General features: G+C 37.3%; 1 protein-coding gene across 1 annotated transcript in view; it reads left to right on the top strand.

Annotated features, from left to right (window-relative positions):
• MIMS1 (mitochondrial inner membrane scaffold 1) overlaps nucleotides 1-18,231 on the top strand; it is a 39,380-nt gene that overhangs the window by 13,606 nt on the left and 7,543 nt on the right. The window contains exons 2-3 of the mRNA XM_045815152.2: nucleotides 11,727-12,243; nucleotides 18,169-18,231. The exon at nucleotides 18,169-18,231 is cut by the window's right edge and continues 49 nt beyond it. Coding sequence (XP_045671108.1) covers nucleotides 11,768-12,243; nucleotides 18,169-18,231 — 539 coding nt within the window. The 5' untranslated portion in view covers nucleotides 11,727-11,767. The remainder of the gene's footprint in view (nucleotides 1-11,726; nucleotides 12,244-18,168) is intronic.

Genomic DNA, 18,231 nt, shown 5'->3' with positions numbered 1-18,231 from the left:
CTCTTTATGTCTTCACTTTCTTTTCATAAATGTTCTATAGTTTTTAGACTATAGATTCTTTACCTTTTTGGTTAGGTTTATTCCTAGGTATCTTATGGTTTTTGGTGTAATTGTAAATGAGATCAATTCCTTAATTTCTCTTTCTTCAGTCACATTGTTGCAGTGTATAGAAATGCAACTGATTTCTGTGCATTGATTTTTTTATCTTGCCACGTTGCTGAATTGCATTCTAGTAATTTTGGGGTAGAGTCTTTTGGGTTTTCCACATAAAGTATCATGCCATCTGTGAAGAAGGAGAGTTTGACTTCTTCTTTGCGAATTTGAATGGCTTTTATTCCTTTTTGTGTTTGATTGCTGAGGCTAGGACTTCTCGTACTATGTTGAAGAACAGTGGTGAGAGTGGGCATCCCTGTCACGTTCCTGACCTTAGGGAAAAGCTCTCAGTTTTTCCCCATTGAGAATGATATTTGCTGTGGACTTTTTGTAGATGGCTTTGATGATATTGAGGTGTATTCCCTCTGTCCCTACACTGTGGAGAGTTTTAGTTAAGAAAGGATGCTGTATTTTGTCAAATCCTTTTTCTGCATCAATTGAGAGGATCATATGGTTTTTGTCCTTTCTTTTATTAATGTATCACATTGATTGATTTGCAAATGTTGAACCACCCTTGCAACCCAGGAAGAAATCTCACTAGGTCTTGGTGAAAAATCCTTTCAATGTACTGTTGGATCCTATTGGCTAGTATATTGGTGAGAAATTTGTTAGCCATGTTCATCAGGCATATTGGTGTGTAATTCTCCTTTCTGATGGGGTCTTTGTCTGGTTTGGGGTTCAGGGTAATGCTGGCCTCATGGAATGAGTTTGGAAATTTTTCTTCCGTTCCTGTTTTTTGAAACAGCTTCAGAAGAATATGTAGTAGTTCTTCTTTAAATGTTTGGTAGAATTCCCCTGGGAAGCCATCTGGCCCTAGACTCTTGTTTGTTGGGAGATTTTTGATTACTGCTTCAATTTCCTTGCTGGTTATGGTTCTGTTCAGGTTTTCTATTTCTTCCTCTTTCAGTTTTGGTAGTTTATGAGGTTCCATGGATGCATCCGTTTCTCCCAGATTGACTAATTTTTCGGCATATAGTTGCTCATAATATGTTCTTAAATTGTTTGTATTTCCTTATTGTTGGTCTTAATCTCTCCATTTCATTCATGATTTTATTAATTTGAGTCCTTTGTCTTTTCTTTTTGATAAGTCTGGCTAGGGGGTTATCCATCTTATTCTTTCAGAGAAGCAGATTTTAAGTCCATTGATCTGTTCTCCTGTTCTTTTGGTTTCTTTCTTTGATTTCTGCTTTAATTATTACTATTTCTCTTCTTCGGCTTGGTTTGGACTCTATTTGTTGTTCTTTCTCCATCTCTTTTAGTTGTAAGTTTAGCTTGTGTATGTGGGACTTATCTAATTTTTTGAGAAAGACTTCTATTGCTAGGTACTTCCCTCTTAGGACTGCCTCTCCTGTATCCCAAAGGTTTTGAACAGTTATGTTTTCATTTTCATTTGTTTCCATGATTTTTTAAAATTCTTTAATTTCACGGTTGACTCATTCGTTCTTTAGTAGGATGCTCTTTAACCTCCAAGTGTTTGCCTTCCTTCCAAATTTCCTGTTGTGATTGAGTTTAAGGTTTAAAGCATTGTGTTCTGAAAATATGCAGGGAATAATACCAGTCTTTTGGTACTGGTTGAGATCTGATTTGTGACCCAGTATGTGATGTATTCTGGAGAATATTCCATGTGCACTCAAGAAGAATGTGTATTCTGTTGTTTCAGCATGGGATGTTCTGTACAGATCTATGAAGTCCATCTGGTGTGTCATTCAAAGCTCTTTTTTCTTTGTTGATTCTCTGCCTAGATGATCTGTCCATTGCTGTGAATGGAGTGTTAAAGTCTCCTTCTATTATTCTATTATCAGTATGTTTCTTTAATTTGGTTATTGATTGGTTTATATAATTGGCTTCTCCAAAGTTAGGAGTATAAATATTTATAATTTTTAGATTTTCTTGTTGGATAGGCCCTTTAAGTATGACATAGTGTTCCTCTTCATCCCTTACTACAGTCTTTGTTTTAAAATCTAATTTGTCTGATAGGAGCATTGCTACCCAGCTCTCTTTTGAGGCCCATTAGCTTGATAAATGGTTCTCCACCCCTCTCACTTTCAAGGTGTCTTTAGGTCTAAAATCAGTCTCTTGTAGACAACATATGGATGGGTCTTGACTTTTTGTACAATCTGATACCCCATGTCTTTTGATTAGAGCATTTAGCCCATTTACATTCAGAATAACTATTGAAAGTGCCATTGTATTGCCTGTGAAGTCCCTGTTTCTGTAGACTATCTCTGTTTCTTTCTGGTCTCTTGTTACTTTTGGGCTCTCTCTTTGCTTAAAGGATCCCCTTTAATATTTCTTGCAGGACTGATTTAGTAGTCACAAATTCTTTTAGTTTCTGTCTGTCCTGGAATCTCTTTCTCTCTCCTTCCATTCTGAATGACAGCCTTGCTAGATAAAGTATTCTTGGCTGCATATTTTTCTCATTTAGTACCTTGAATATATCATGCCAGCCCTTTAGGGGCCTGCCAGGTTTCTGTGGCTAGGTCTGATGTTAATCTGATATTCTTCCTTCTGTAGGTTAGGAGCCTCTTGTCTCAAGCTGCTTTCAGGATTTTCTCTTTTTCTCTGTAATTTGCAAGCTTCACTATTATATGTCAGGGTGTTGATCTGTTTTTATTGATTTTGGGAGGGGTCCTCTCTACCTCTTGGACATGAATGCTTGTTTCCTTCCCCAAAATGGGGAGGTTCTCAGCTGTAATTTGCTCAACTAGACCTTCTGGTCGTTTCTCTCTCTCTTCACCCTCAGGCATCCCAATAATTCTGATGTTGGTATGTTTCATGGCATCAGTGATTTCTTGAAGCCTGTCTTCCTGTGCTTTTAGTCATTTTTCTCTCTTTTCTTCAACTTCGTTTCTGTCAACCTGTCTTCTAGATCATGTACTCTCTCTTCTGCCTCATTTACCCTGCCTGTTAGAGCATCCAATTTAGACTGCATCTCAGTTATAGCATTTTTAATTTCGGCCTGATTAGATCTTATTTCTGCACCAAGAGATTCTCTAGTGTCTTTTATGCTTTTTTTTAGGCCCAGCTATTAACTTTATAATTGTTATCCTGAATTCCAGCTCTGACATCTTATTTATATCCATATCAATTAGATCTGTGGCAGAGAACATTACCTCTGGTTCTTTCTTTTGTTATGAATTGCTCCTTCTAGTCATTTTGCCCAGAGAAGAATGGATGAGCAAATGAGCAGAATCAAAAATATTCATCACAACCCAATCAAAATACACACTAGACAAATCCGAAGAGATCAGAAACCGAAACAGAAAAGCAAAGAAAAACAAAACAAAACAAAAGGGTGAGTGGCATATAATCTCACAGGGTGGACAAAACAGGGTGATCCACTTGTTCCTGAATGAATTTTGGTCTGTGTGTTAAAAGGCACTAAATCCCAAAATTGCAAAGAAAGCAAAACTTATGTGTGTGTATATCTATATCTATATCTATATCTATATCTATATATAGATATATATGTATATATATGTATATATTTAGTTCCAATATATATATAGTTTCAATTTTCCAATATATATATGTGTATATCTATCCATCTATCTATCTATATATACACACATACATACACACACACACAAATAAGAGTGAAAAAAGGCCAATAATGAAGCATATATCTATAAAATGTAGGTGTAAAAAAGAAAAGTTACAAAGCAACTTAAAAATAAAGAGTTCATAAAATAAGAAACGTTGAAAAGGAAAAAAGAAAATGGGAAATTGTAGACTGAAAGATAAACAAATCATGAGAAAAACTGTGAGTTCTATATACTGTTTTCTCCTAGCACTGGAGTTTTACAGTCTTGTGGGATGTGTAACCTTGTGCACCTGTTCTTCCAGTTGGTCTTCTGGGGGAGGGGCCTCCTGTGCTGCTTCTTAGGTGTGTGCCTGGGTGGAGTTGCATTGCCCCTTGCCAGGGGGCTGGGCTCAATGTAAGCTGGTCCTCTGTGTGGCTTTTGTTCCCTGAAGGCTTTCGGTGCCTCTTTAGAGGATCCAAATAAAAATGGCCGAGCCCCGATCTCCAGCCCCAGAGCTGAAATATCGAGGTCCCCCCTCTCCAGTAAACCCTCTGGGATAAATGGTCTTCACTTTTGTGTGTGCCTAACTCTGCAGACTCCTGTGGCATGTGTCCATAGTGACCCTCCTGGGGGGTGTCCAAGGGTCCCCGTTACTGCCCTTTGTAGGGTCCCGCTGCTGAGAGTGGTCAAGGGATCGTGTGTGGACCTGCTCCACCCCTCCTGGAGGACAGCTAAATGTCACCATACTGTCCTTTCTGGAGCCGCAATCCTGAAAGCTGTTGCCAGGTTGTGGGCGCACCCATTCTGCCCCTCCCGGGGTCCCAACATTCCAGTCCGTTGCAGGGTGCCAGGCAGAGAGCAGTCACCCAGTCAGGTCCAGGTTGTGGTTATGGTGACCAGAGCTGAGATCCCCCTCCTGGGCTCCCTGACCGTAAACCAGTTTTCCTGTTCCACTGTTTGGGTCCTCTACGGGCTCAGGCACCCCTGTTAGTTCTGTGACTCCTGATATCCGTCTAGAATTCTGCCCCTTTTATTCCCTGAGCACCTTTCAGGCAGGGATGTCTCTCACTGGAGCATTTCTAAGAGTTCCAATTTTGCCCTTTGGGGCTATATCACTTTCTTGTAGTGGGCTTATGGAGGCTCCCTCCCCCCCTCCATTTATCTTCCAGTATCTCCTCTCAGATTCACTTCTCCACACCTACGTTGCAAAAAGCAATCGCTTTTCTACTTGTAGAGTTCCAGATATTTATTCTTACATCTCCAGCTGAATTCGTGGGTGTTCAGAATGGTTTGATAGTTATCTAGCTAAATTCAAGGGACCAGATGAAACGAGGTCCCCTACTCTACCACCATCTTGCCTCCTCCTCCTGCAATTTTCTAACCTCAGTTGTTCTTATTTTATATAGATCCGAGTTTCTATGTTATTTCCCTCTTGAAGGTCAAGTGGACTTGCAGTGAATTCCTTCCGTTTTTTTGTTTGATAGAACCTTTATTGCTTTAATACTTTTGTTGGGTAATTTTGTTGCATATAGAATTCAAGTTTGATGGTTTTTCTGTACATGCTTTAAATATTCGTTTTACTCTCTTGTGTGCCTGGTTTCTGTTGAGAAGCCTCTACCTTTATCCTTGTTCCCCTCTAGGTAAGGTGTTTGTTTTTGGGTGTTTTTTCCCCCTATCTTCTTCCAAGATTTCCTTTTTGTCTTTGATTTTCTGCAACTTAAATATGATATGCTCAGATATGGATTTTAGATAATTATCCTACTTGCTTCTCAGAGTTTCCTGGACCTGTGATTTTGTGTTTGTTAGGAATTTTGGAAAATTCTCTCCTATACTTCTTTCTCTGTTCTCCTTCTGGTATTCCTATCGTGTGTATGTTACACCTTTTGAAGTTGTCCCATATGCCTGGATGTTTTGTTTTGGTATTTTTATATGTGTGTTGGTCAGGGTTTTTTTCCTCTTTGCATTTCGGCATAGGGAGTTTCTGTTGACCTCCCTTCAAGCTCATGGATTCTTTCCTTGGCTCTGTGGATTATGAGTCCCTTAAAGGCATTCTTCCTTTCTGCTACAGTGTTTTTGTTTTGTAGCATTTCCTTTTGGTTCTTAGAATTTCCATTCTGCTTACATTCTATGTTGTTTACTTTTCCCATTCAAGCTTTTAACATATTATAGTTATTTTAAATTGACAGGGTTAATTTTTAAGTCCTCAAAACTTCCCAAGCTAAAGATGCTACATTGATTTTGGAAGTAATTCATTAGAGATAAATTGAGTCTTTTAAAACCTGACAAATTGTTGACATTCATGGAACTGAATTAGATTGAACACACACTAGATGCCAGGCTTTACACTAGTCCCTGTAATTACTGGAAATCAAGACAAACTTCTTGCTGTCCAGGAACATAGAGTCCACAAAAAAAAAAAAAAAAGAAGAAGAAGATTCTAATATCTATGTTTTCAGTGGAGTTTCTTCTCTAGCTTGCAGGGCTCAGGGACTTCAGAAGGAATTAGTGCCTGTGATGTGACTTGCAGGAAAATGGCAGTTGAAGTAGGACTATTATTCACAGAGAATTTGTACACTTTGTGATTTTGTTTTCACAGTTAGGGCATCTGTGGCGCCGTGGCCCATGGGCTGGAGGAGGTGAGGACAAGCCAGAAGACTTTATTCGTCTCATTCCTGCTTTAACCTGAGCAACTTTGCTTTTATTTATTTTTACTAAACTTCAAATAAGATTTCGTTTGACAAGAGGTTTTTTGATTCATACAACAGAGAACTAAATCTTGCTGTTGGAATTTGTTGTTTAACTCTTAACTTTTTAGTTAGTGTGTTTTTATTTCTTATATAAGAATGGCGTATAAATCAGTTAACTCCTTGTGCGCTCAGCTATCGTATTTCTAGTGCTGCTCAAATGTCTTAGGCTTCCAGGGCTTGCGGGTTGTGAGGAACAGAAACGTGTTCATATAATTTTGAGCAGTGTGGGTTTGGTTAATATATAGAAGGAGAGGGGCGCCTGGGTGGCACAGCGGTTAAGCGTCTGCCTTCGGCTCAGGGCGTGATCCCGGCGTTATGGGATCGAGCCCCACATCAGGCTCCTCCGCTATGAGCCTGCTTCTTCCTCTCCCACTCCCCCTGCTTGTGTTCCCTCTCTCACTGGCTATCTCTATCTCTGTCAAATAAATAAATAAAATCTTTAAAAAAAAATATATATATATATATATATATATATAGAAGGAGAAAAGGAATCTCATGAACTAATTCATTTGCCTCATAGAACTGGAAATTTAGAATATAGCTTCTTAGAACTCCAACAGCATTCTAACATTTGTGCTTTCTCATTGACATTTGTTCCAATCCATTCTTCCCGCTGTACCATTCCTTTAGCTTGGCTTCTCTTTGGTTCCCATTGCTTCCTTATACCTTTGCTTTTTTTTCTTTCTTTCTTTCTTTTTTTTTTTTTTTATTCGAGTATAGTTGACACACAATGTTACATTCGTTTCAGGCGTACAGGGCAGTGATTTGACAAATTTACACATTACACTAGGCTCAACACAAGTGTAGCTATCATCTGACACCATACAACAGTAGTACCATATCACTGACTGTATTCCTTACGCTGTGCCTCTTATTCCCATGACTTATTCATTCCACAACTGGAAGCCTTAGACTTTTACTCTTGACCACTATGTCTTCACCTTCTCTTTGCCTCAGAATTGCTACGGAGAGGCTCCTAACTTTCACACATACGTGTTAACTGCTTCTTCATGCCCGGTCTTGGGCCAGATATTATTGGATTGATTACGTAGTTTCATGTAGTTTTTCAAGTTTTGTGCCAGAGCCATCCTAGACAACTGTTTTTCCTGTGTAATCTCCTTTCAGCTCAGGCACTTATTTTTAGGCTATTTCACTGTGAATAAGGGCAACAGACTACTTTGTTTACTTACAAACTTACAATAATAACTTGTAACATTTTCTGAGCACTCGCTACATACTCCTCATTTTCTGGACATTTTACATGCATTTATTTTAATCTCAGAACAATCTTATGAAGTAGGCGCTATTATTAACCCCATTTTACAAATTGGAAACCAAGGCATGGCGGGGGGGGGGCTAATCAACTTGTCCAAATGGTCTGTAGTTTATAGCATATTCAGGATGTGAACTTGGGCAGTCTGACCTTGGATTCCAGGCTCTCATTTGTTAAATTCTACTGCCTGCTCATGAAGATTATTCATGACAGAATCAGGCTTTACTTAGAAATTATTCATGATGCCCCTACCATACAGGGTAGGGCTGTATACTGAGAATTAGGCACCATTAATCATATGCCAGCCCCTTGCAGTGTTAAAGGCCTTTCTGATATAATTCTAAAGGGGAAAAGGATAGCCACAGCGAGCAATGTAATCTTGTCACTTCAGTTGGGTCTGGTAATGCATTTCATCATTTATTTCCATAACTAAAGCAATAAGCAGTTTAGAACACTACCTCATCTATACATATGAAAATTTCATACTGCCGAGGCGGGAAAATAACAGGCAACTTTTGGTATAAGTTGAGTCTCATGATTTAAAAAATGTATTACAGAAATTATTGTATTTCACTGGAAGAAATTCAGGTTTAAGTTGTTCATCACTCCAGGTCTCCATTTATATCAGAAATAGTTAGAGGCCTGTTTGTTCACAGCTTCTTCAGGTCCACTCATCCTGTCCACATATAACTAATTCAGTCTAAGTAGAGTTTATGAAGAATGACACCTGCACCATTGACCAATAACCAAAAACTTTTATCTTTAATTGAAAAGATGAGCAGACTAATAAAATCCAGTAACAGAAGCTGCCAGTGAGCTGAGACCATTATATACAACGCTAGCTGTGAGACAAGATCACTTCTATCTTGCCTAGGTTTTATTGTTCTTGAAGCCTGTTCATTCCAGAATACGTATGATACTACTCAGTTTGTACTTGCCATCTACTTTTACTTGTTTTTATCTGAAGTAGGTTTGTTCCTTGAAATCTAATGAATCTTACTGTGTATGTCATCAGTATTAATGATTGATTACTTTTGGAAGTCTAGAATTGCACTGTCAGATATTGTGGCTATTGTCCATATGTTCTCATTTAAAATAGTTTTAATTTTTATTTTTAACTTTAAAGTTAATTTTAAGTTAAAAGTTAATTTCTTGGGCCGTATGTTTCCTTAGGGCACTTTTATCATGTGTCTTATGTGTCCTATGTATCTTAGTCTACTGAAAATTGGCACTGTTTCTTTCTTCCAGAAGTAGCAATATAGCTTAGTGACTAGGTTTGAAACCCAGCTTCTCCACTCACCAGTTGAGTATATTTCCTCTCTGTGTTTCAGTGTCCTCAAATGTGAAATGGTGACAGTAGTCCCTCCATAAGATTGTTGTAAGAATAGTATGAGTTAATACATGTAAAGTGTTTATAACACCTACCGCATAGTAGGGGCTCAAAAACATCTTACAATGATGATGATGATGATGATGGATAACAGCATTGCCACCACGTTGCCTCTGGCACTGAAGCCATTTGCTGGGCCTAGAGAAATGACCCCCAAATTCATATTGCCATTTGTTACCTGGCTATAGGAGATTCTGATTTATTAGGTCTGGATGGAGACCAGGAATCTGGTTTTTCAAGCCACCTGTCCTTTCCTTCAACATCCCCAACCTGCCACGATTCTGATGCATAGCCAGTTCTGGAAACCACTAGCCCAGATACTGGTTTCTAAGGGAACCAAAGTAAATATTAGCTCAAGAGGTAATACAGGGGTGACTCTTGTAAATGTTATGCGAAGTTAAAGAAGCCAGTCACAAGAGACCACATATTGTGATCCCATTTAAATGAAATGTCCAGAATAGACCAATATAGAGAGACAGCAAATAGTTTAATGGTTACCTGGGGCTAGAAGGGGGAGGGAATGATGAGTGACTGCCCATGGATATGGGATTTCTTTCTGGGGTGATGAAAATGGTCTAAGCTAAGACTGTAGGGATAGTTCACAACTGTGAATATACTAAAAGTCATTGAATTCTACAGCTTAAATGAGTGAATTCTATGTTCGTTAGACTTCAGTAAGGATATTTTTTTAAATAATAAGAAGTACGAGAGGATAATTTTTTTTTTTAATGGGAGGGGGTAGTTGGGGAAACCAGGAGAAAGGGTGCAAACTGGATGCTTGAAAAGAGGCTCTTTTTTTAAAATCTTTTTTTTCCTTTATTTTATTCACAAACATATAATAATCTAGTTATCCGAAAGCCACCCAGGAGCTTCAACTCCTGGAAAACTGCCTTGTAAAGGAAATAGGTTTAAAAGGGGGGGAAAAAACCTTTTGAGTTCCGAAAACATCTGCATTAAAGCCATGGACAGGAATAATTCAAAGATAATGGTGCTGGAGAAAATACTCAAAATAAATCCAACTAAAATAGAGACCAAAGATTCATAGTAAAATACTTGAAAGGAATTTTTTGTAAAAAGTGAAGCCAAGCGTTATATTTGAAAATTTTAGGTTATAATTCCAACTCAGCTAATTCTTAGAATAAGTAACCAATTGATGGTTTTTCCCCCCCTTGGAATAGACATAGCATAGATTTGTAGGAAATAAACAACATAGGTACATATTGTAAGAAAGCACAGTAATACCTCCTTTACTTAACATTTGACTTTCACAACAAATAAGTCAGTTTTGTAAAAATAATTAAGGACTTAATCATTTTTCTCTGTGGCCTTTCTTAGTCATTTAATATTTAAGTCATTATTTGAAGCACCTGTTATCATCCTGTGGTATTTCTTTTTGGTTAGTAACTGGTCTGATTCTTCAGATTGTCACTTGTCATTGACTTTGCATTTCATTGCAGCAATCTCCAGTATCACCTTTAAAGGTTTCCTGGGAGCCTATTATTTGCAAGATACGCAGTCTCTTTTCATAATTTATTTGCATTGTGTTGTTGGATTATCTGTGAGAGCCTGATAAGAGCTGATGTTAACTATTAATTAGGGAGGGATGAGTCAGGGGATTAATTGGGGACAATTCATTATTGGATATTTTTATATAATGACAGACAACTTTGTACCCCAGATAACAAATATTCATATAAAATGAAGTACCTGTATTTATTGGATTGCTCATTTATTGGGGTGCTAACTCGTATCCTGTTTACTCTTGTTTGGTGTGCAGTTTTAAAAACGAAATCATCTATTCACGGTGTAGTAGAAGTAGGAAGGTAGCTGATGTGGGGTAAGGGTAGAGATTGTGGTCAGGTGGCACTGCCTGGTATTGAGGGAAGGGAATTGATTTCCTATGTAGCATGTTTAGTGATGCATACTATAATTCTGTTTTATTAGTGGGGAAACCTACGTCTAGGGAGGCTAAGTAATTTGCTCAAAATAATACCACCGTTAGCTCAGTTGGGTCTATCTTATTCCAAAGTCTGTATTCTTTTGAAATTACATTATACTGTCTTTTGACAAAAAGTTTAGATATCTGGAAAAGTCTGTCTCCTCACCAGCCAAAAATAGATGTGATTTAGAATTTTATATAATTTAGTCGAAAGGCATTATAGAAAAAATGGTACTTGTATCAACTATTTATCAGACCTTAACAGTTGTAGTGATAACTTACTTGATGCTTGTTAGTTTACAAAAGCACTTTTACATCAGAGATTTAATGTAATTTATATAACAACCCTGTGGAGTACTCCTCATTTTACTAGTAGACTTGAGCTTGAAGTCTAAAAGGCAATTACATGAGGGCCCAGTTTTTTTTGCTTCTAGATCTTATTATTTTTCCATTATGCTACACAGCTTCCTTGTAGAATAACAGAAGCCCTACAAACATCCCCTTTGTAGCAGTAAAATAACCTCAAAACATTACCCTTCGAGATATCTGTTGGACTGGTTTACTCTACCATGTTTAAATATATTTTAGTAACATTTTAAATTGTGGTATGTTCAAACTATATGCCTTAACATTAATGATTTATTTTTAAGTGGATTGGTTTAAAATGGAAATCTGTATAATCTAATTTTTTTTTATCTAGTCTCTGTAGAAGCTGAAATCCGACCGTCACCGTTCTTCAAAATGCAATGGAATGTACCAAGGTCTGTATTCCGACTGGCACATAGGACATGCATGGAACCACAGAAAGCCAGTCTTTTTGGACACTGTCAGAACATAAAGGGACCATTACTTTTGTATAAATCTGAATCCAGAGTAGTTTTGGTACAGGGCCCTCAAAAACAATGGCTGCATTTGTCTGCTGTCCAGTGTGTTGCAAAGGAAAGGAAGCCATTCACTGCTCATCCACCCCAACGGGGGGTCCTTCACCATAAACGGTGGGAGCAAGATATTTTATCCAAGAGGATAATGTCATCCAACGCCAGATCCCCTGGAACTCCTTCAGAAAAAAAGGAAGAACCTGACCCCTTACAAGACAAGTCTATTAGTCTTTATCAACGATTTAAGAAAACATTTAGGCAATATGGAAAAGTTTTGATTCCAGTGCATCTAATAACTTCTGGTGTTTGGTTTGGAACATTTTATTATGCGGCCATAAAGTAAGTTTTTGCTTGGTTGAGCACCTTTCCCAGCTTTATCAGAATGTTAATCTTCTTAATTGTACTAATCAAAGCCTTAAGTAGTTTCTTAAATGCTTAATGTCTTTAACTGTTGAGTGCGACTGCTTTTCATAGCTGCTTTTGACATTTTCACAGCTAGATTTGCTTACCATGTATAGCAGGCGTTATACAAAGATTTTAAACTATCATCTCATTTAATCCTCACAACTATATGAAGTAAATAGTGTAATTATTCCCATTATATTAAAGAGATTAAGGAAGAGTAAGTCAAAACAACTTAGCTTTTTCCCAAATATTTTGGAGTCCTTTTTCAAAGCCCCTGCTCATCTATCAACATTTAGCATGACACAGAAATAAAATAAGAGATTGCGGAAATTTGGCAGCACTATTGAGTTCTATACTTATATATTGCTTAAAGTGTCCACAAACGTAAAAAGATATCTATTATTTTGCCATATATGTGATTTTGGTGGGAAATTAGTATGATATTTTTGCCAAAGTCTAGCTCTATATCCGTTACAGATACAAAAATGAACAAATTGCAAGTTTATGTTTTAGTGTTACCCACATCTGATATGTGTCAAGGTAAGGTCTTTTGTTCTGATCAGAAGTTAATTTGTTGTACACTTAAAAAATTGAGTGTAGATCTCATGTGTTATCACAACTAAAATAAACTTCTAAAAAAAGTTGATTTGGTGGGCCTAGCCTGCACGTACTGTAAAACACAGAATGTCTAAATGCACCTTTTTTTGTTAAATACTCTTCCTTTCTTTTAAGGCAAGTTACATTATTTACAATGTTTTAGAAGCAGGGTATACATTGAAACAGCTCCCAATGATTTCCTGTTTGTTTCTACCACTAGCAACCAAGGCGTTCCCACATGTGCCTGTTCCTTTGAATGTGCTGTGTGGGCTTTTCTTGTATTAGCCTGGGCAAGACAGAGCCGAATGAGCTCACCATCCTGAGAGCAACGAAATGGCACAATGGACCCCACTTTGAGTTTAGTAAACTCAATCCTTATGGGGCCAGAATTATTTTATTCTTTCCGGAAGTCCATCAATTTTCAATGTTTGGTTCTATTTAATGGCTTGATAGTAAGGTATTAAGATATGTCAGTTTTATATGTAAAGTTCACTCCTTGGGAAAAGGTTATTTTTTACTAAATTAAAAGATAATGAAATGAAGACTTATTTTTGGAAGACACAGGATTATAAGTGTTTCTTTACAAAAGTTCTGAAAGGATTTTTTTACGTTGTATTATTGATCCTGTTCTGATTCTCTTCACATCTTTTTCTCCATTATCTTCCTAATATTCAATTATATCCTTCTTCATTATGTATCATTATCCTTTAAGAATTGTTCCTTTCTTTATAGAAGACACTTGTATGTACACTTTATGGAATTATCTTTTTCATTAATGACATTTTTCTGGACATATGTAATATTTATAGAAGTCTCAAAACTGCCCTTAGTTTTTAACAGAGCATAAAATCCTGTGCCATTTTGAATAAAAATTATTATTGGCCTTCAGCTCTAATTAATTAATGGCTGCCTGTATGTCAAATGTTCTTTTTTGAGCTCTTGAGGATTTTCTGATGCAATACTGTGAAAATTGATATGACTATAGTTCTGCCCTTCTTAGTTTGCCCTTTATAAGCATTTGGCCAGAAGGCCTTGGAGGGAGAAATCTAAATTTTTAATTAATTGAGTATGAGATTCTCATTTGGACTGTCAAAAACAGCACTTCTGTTCTTTTTACTTTCCCTTGCTTTCTTAAGTAAAAGAGCTCTGTAACTAAAAAAGCAGACCCCAAGTAACCTGGTGATATAAATTATACTTAAGATTTTTTCAGTCTGTCTGGCACCTAAGGCAGTTGTGGTGACATTCTGCCATCCCCTGTGGAATGCACCCTCATTTTATTCTTCCCCCTCTTTTTCTAGAGAATACTTGTGTGTAAACATGGTGGTAAGACTCTCCACTTAAAGTCATGTCCCTTTATCCATCACAATTTGCCTTCTGGCTGTTTGTCAGAATGGGACTTTGGTTGCCAGACCCCCCACCCCTGCCCAGTCACGACAACTGGTCTGTTCTGTTATGGCATCACACAGCTAATTTATATTACGTAGGATGTGTTGCTTCCCAGAAACAGTTCTTCTTAATGTTTTTATTAAATCCTATCCCTTCAGAAAGTTGATTTGTTCTAAGTAAAGATCTTATCACAAGTAATGCTTACAGAATAAGTATTTAGGATTTGTTCTAATGGCAGTGTATCTTTAACTGCGATGTGGTTTCATTATCAAATTGGAGTTGATTGTATTAAATATAGGTTTTTCAATTCACCTGACAAAAGGCTAGCTTTATTTTATCTTGTTTTCACCTGGGCAAAGCTCTCTGTTATTTGTTACCTACTTAACTATTAAAAGAAAGAGAAAAAAATAGTTTGTGATTTGAAAGATGGGCGTTTGACATCACACTGCATTAGTGACCAGTGTTTGTTTTAGTCACTCTGACAACTAGCATTACTGCCTTACTAGACGTGATGGAACAAAATGTCATTCTGTATTTAACTCAGTGATAAAGAAACATTTTGAAACATTTTATTTCAGGGAGATCTGAATTGTACATGTTAATAGATTTTATTTTTAAACTAAGCTTTGTTGCCCCTTCTATCTGGCAAACATTTTATTTTGAAACATTTTATTTCAGGGAGATCTGAATTGTACATGTTAATAGATTTTATTTTAAGCTAAGCTTTGTTGCCCCTTCTATCTGGCAAACATTTTATTTTGAAACATTTTATTTCAGGGAGATCTGAATTGTACATGTTAATAGATTTTATTTTAAGCTAAGCTTTGTTGCCCCTTCTATCCGGCAAAACCTTGCAGAGATCTTACATCTAAGCAGAAGTGCTGTGTTTGATAAGTGTAGCTTCGTGATGATGGTTTTGTTTCTACACTAAGATGCCTTGTGCTTTAGACCTCAAGTTTCTGAAGTTACAGATCCAGTCCGAGGCAAAATCCTGCCTGATTTTTACTGCATTTTATCCCCACCGTGAATGTGCTTTTGCCCCCATGTGTTTCTGCATCCGTTGAAACATCCGTAAAGCTGGCAGTTTGTAAAGCACAGATTTCTGTCAGGCCATGGAAGCTTCAGAGTAAAAAGTGACAAGTGGATATTACTGTTGGGATTAGTCCCTCACTAGTATTTCATATTTAGCGATTCCAAAGGAAGTGAAAGTTATTTTTACTTTAAAATAATCAAATCAGTATTTTAGAAATAAATAGAACCAGGGGCGCCTGGGTGGCTCAGTTGATTAAGCGTCCTGCTCTTGATTTCAGCTCAGGTCATACTCTTGGGGCTGTGGAATCAAGCCCCATGTGGGGCTCTGTGCTCAGTGGGGAATCTGCTTGGGATTCTTTCCCTCTGCCCCTTCCCCCCGGCACACACTCGCTCGTGCTCTCTCTCTCTCGCACTCTAAAATAAATCAATAAATCTTTAAAATAAAGAAAGAACTAGAACCAGTTGTTTGCTTCTTTATTTTTTAAAAGATACTTGTACAAAGTGTCTGAGGTAATTATTTGATCTTTATGATAGTTTTTTTTTTTAATCACTCAATTTTGTCTTATTTTTGGCCAAATGTTTGTCTTTTGTTTCCCCTTCATGATTGCTGTTAAATGTGTAGATTTTACATAGTGGGCTAGGAAATGATTGATAGAATAATTTTATAATTGTATTGGTTCTAGAAGATATAGTTATTAGCCTATCATGGTAAGGTATTAATGGTGCATAGTGACTTGATTAGATCCATAGAATAGCTACATCCTCGTAGTACTAAGTTTTGCTTTAATGAGATTCTGTTGTTATCTAAGAGACTTGAAAAGGAACTGATGGTGGAGAAAGAAGAAACCAGGTTGGACTTACAGTCGATTTTGTAATTTAACTTTTTAAAGATCCTTCAGTTATCTGCTTTCCTCTTGTGGATGGTAGGTAATTTTCCTGGATGGTGATCAGCCATATGTTCTTGAGAGTAGTCCCTGATTTCAGAGTATTATAGTGAAATCATAGAGGGACAACTTCCCCAATTAACCAAATTATTTTTTAATATTAAGAATAGGAGCACCTGGGTGGCACAGTGGTTAAGCGTCTGCCTTTGGCTCAGGGCGTGATCCCAGCGTTATGGGATCGAGCCCCACATCAGGCTCCTCCGCTATGAGCCTGCTTCTTCCTCTCCCACTCCCCTGCTTGTGTTCCCTCTCTCGCTGGCTGTCTCTATCTCTGTCGAATAAATAAATAAAATCTTTAAAAACAAAAAGAATAAGTTAGTTTGCTAGCTATTACGTGTTATACAGAATACAGCTATCTATAATAATAATGGATGTAGGCAATCTCTTTCTTAATTACAAAGAGAGTACCTGTACAGAGAAGTACCCTGTAGGCTCTGTCTTAATCAAGAGTCACACGTACACCAGCAATGGGACAAACTGACGTCATGTGGCTTCTGTCACGATGCTCTGAGACAGAATTAAATATACAGTTTTCCTGTTGAGAAATAGCCTGAACCTGATCAGGAGGGAAAAGACAGACAAATCCAAATAGAGGGGTATTCTCCCATGCTAACTGGTCTGGAAGCTTCGAAATTCTCAGTGGCAAAGACATCCTGCCCTCCTCCTCAAAAAAATTGTGAGGATCACTTCTAGAGGAAAGGAGACCAGAGAGAAATGACAAGATAGTGCTAAGGGACATACTGGAACAATTCAGGAAATTTTAATATTAAATAATACATTGTGTATTAACTATAGACTCTTGTGTATGTTAAATTTCCTGAATGTGGGGGCGCCTGGGTGGCACAGTCAGTTAGGCATCCAACTCTTGGTTTCGGCTCAGGTTGTGATCCCAGGATGGTGAGATTGAGCCCCACATCTGGCTCCACGCTCAGCACAGACTCTACTTAAGACTCTCTCCTTCTCCCTCTGCCCCTCTCCCCCACACTCTCTCTCTCTCTAAAAATAAATAAATAAATCTTTTTTAAAAATCCCTGAATATGATAGTTATGTTTTTGTAGGAAAAGCACAGAACAAGAACCTTGTTGTGAATGAAGGGCGAAGGGTTACAATGTCTGTAAAACAACACACAGTGAGAAAAGGAGAGAGCATGAGAGAGCTTATGCCAGTATAGCTAAATGTTGATAATCGTGGAAACTAAAAATAAATTAGGGCTTAACAGCTCATATTAGAGACTTTCTCTGCCTTCTCTCCCTCCGTCCAAAAATTGGTTGCAATTTATGGTAATAGCTTCTTCACCTGCCTTCTAAGCCTGCTAATAAAGTAGAGGCATCCATTTAGAATAATTGAAGTTTTCATCAAACCCATGGAGTCATTTATTCTTTGCATAATAACACAGTAAGTACTGTTATAATGTTGCTTTTACAACAATATAGTTTGACATGTAATTTTAGAGATGAAAGCTTAGGTCTTGAAGTTTGAATTAGAGCATTCTGAAGAAGTAGTGTTTGGGGAAACTAAGACCAAGTAAATGAGTCTGACCGTTCCTTCTCTCTTAAGTCGTTTAAAGCTATTAATTTTACTCTGCTAGATCCTTCTGTTTTTTTAAATATGGTAATTAAGGATGTATGTCCGTGTGCAGAAGCAAAGCGGAAGCTGCAAACAGTAAGATACGGTATAACACTGATGTTTCTGTACATGGTCTTCTAGAGCTCTTGACAATGCATAAGTAACTTTTAAACAAAATGTGGTTTTGGTGTTTTCAGAAAACTTTTTGAAAATATTTACCCCTTAAAGTTTGTGTGTATACATACATAAATGTGTGTGTATATATATGTTACTTTGTTTCTTAGAGGAGTGACATATATATATATATATATAAATGATTTTGTTTCTTTCTTAGAGGAGTGAATGTCGTTCCTTTTCTAGAACTCATTGGGTTACCCGACAGCATAGTAAGCATTCT

Source organism: Ursus americanus, chromosome 30 (assembly GCF_024610735.1).
Source record: "Ursus americanus isolate L20-20 chromosome 30, mUrsAme1.1.p, whole genome shotgun sequence".
Taxonomy (NCBI): Eukaryota; Metazoa; Chordata; class Mammalia; order Carnivora; family Ursidae; genus Ursus; species Ursus americanus.
Note: the sequence above shows the minus strand (reverse complement) of the source record. Positions and strands in the feature narration are given on the sequence as shown.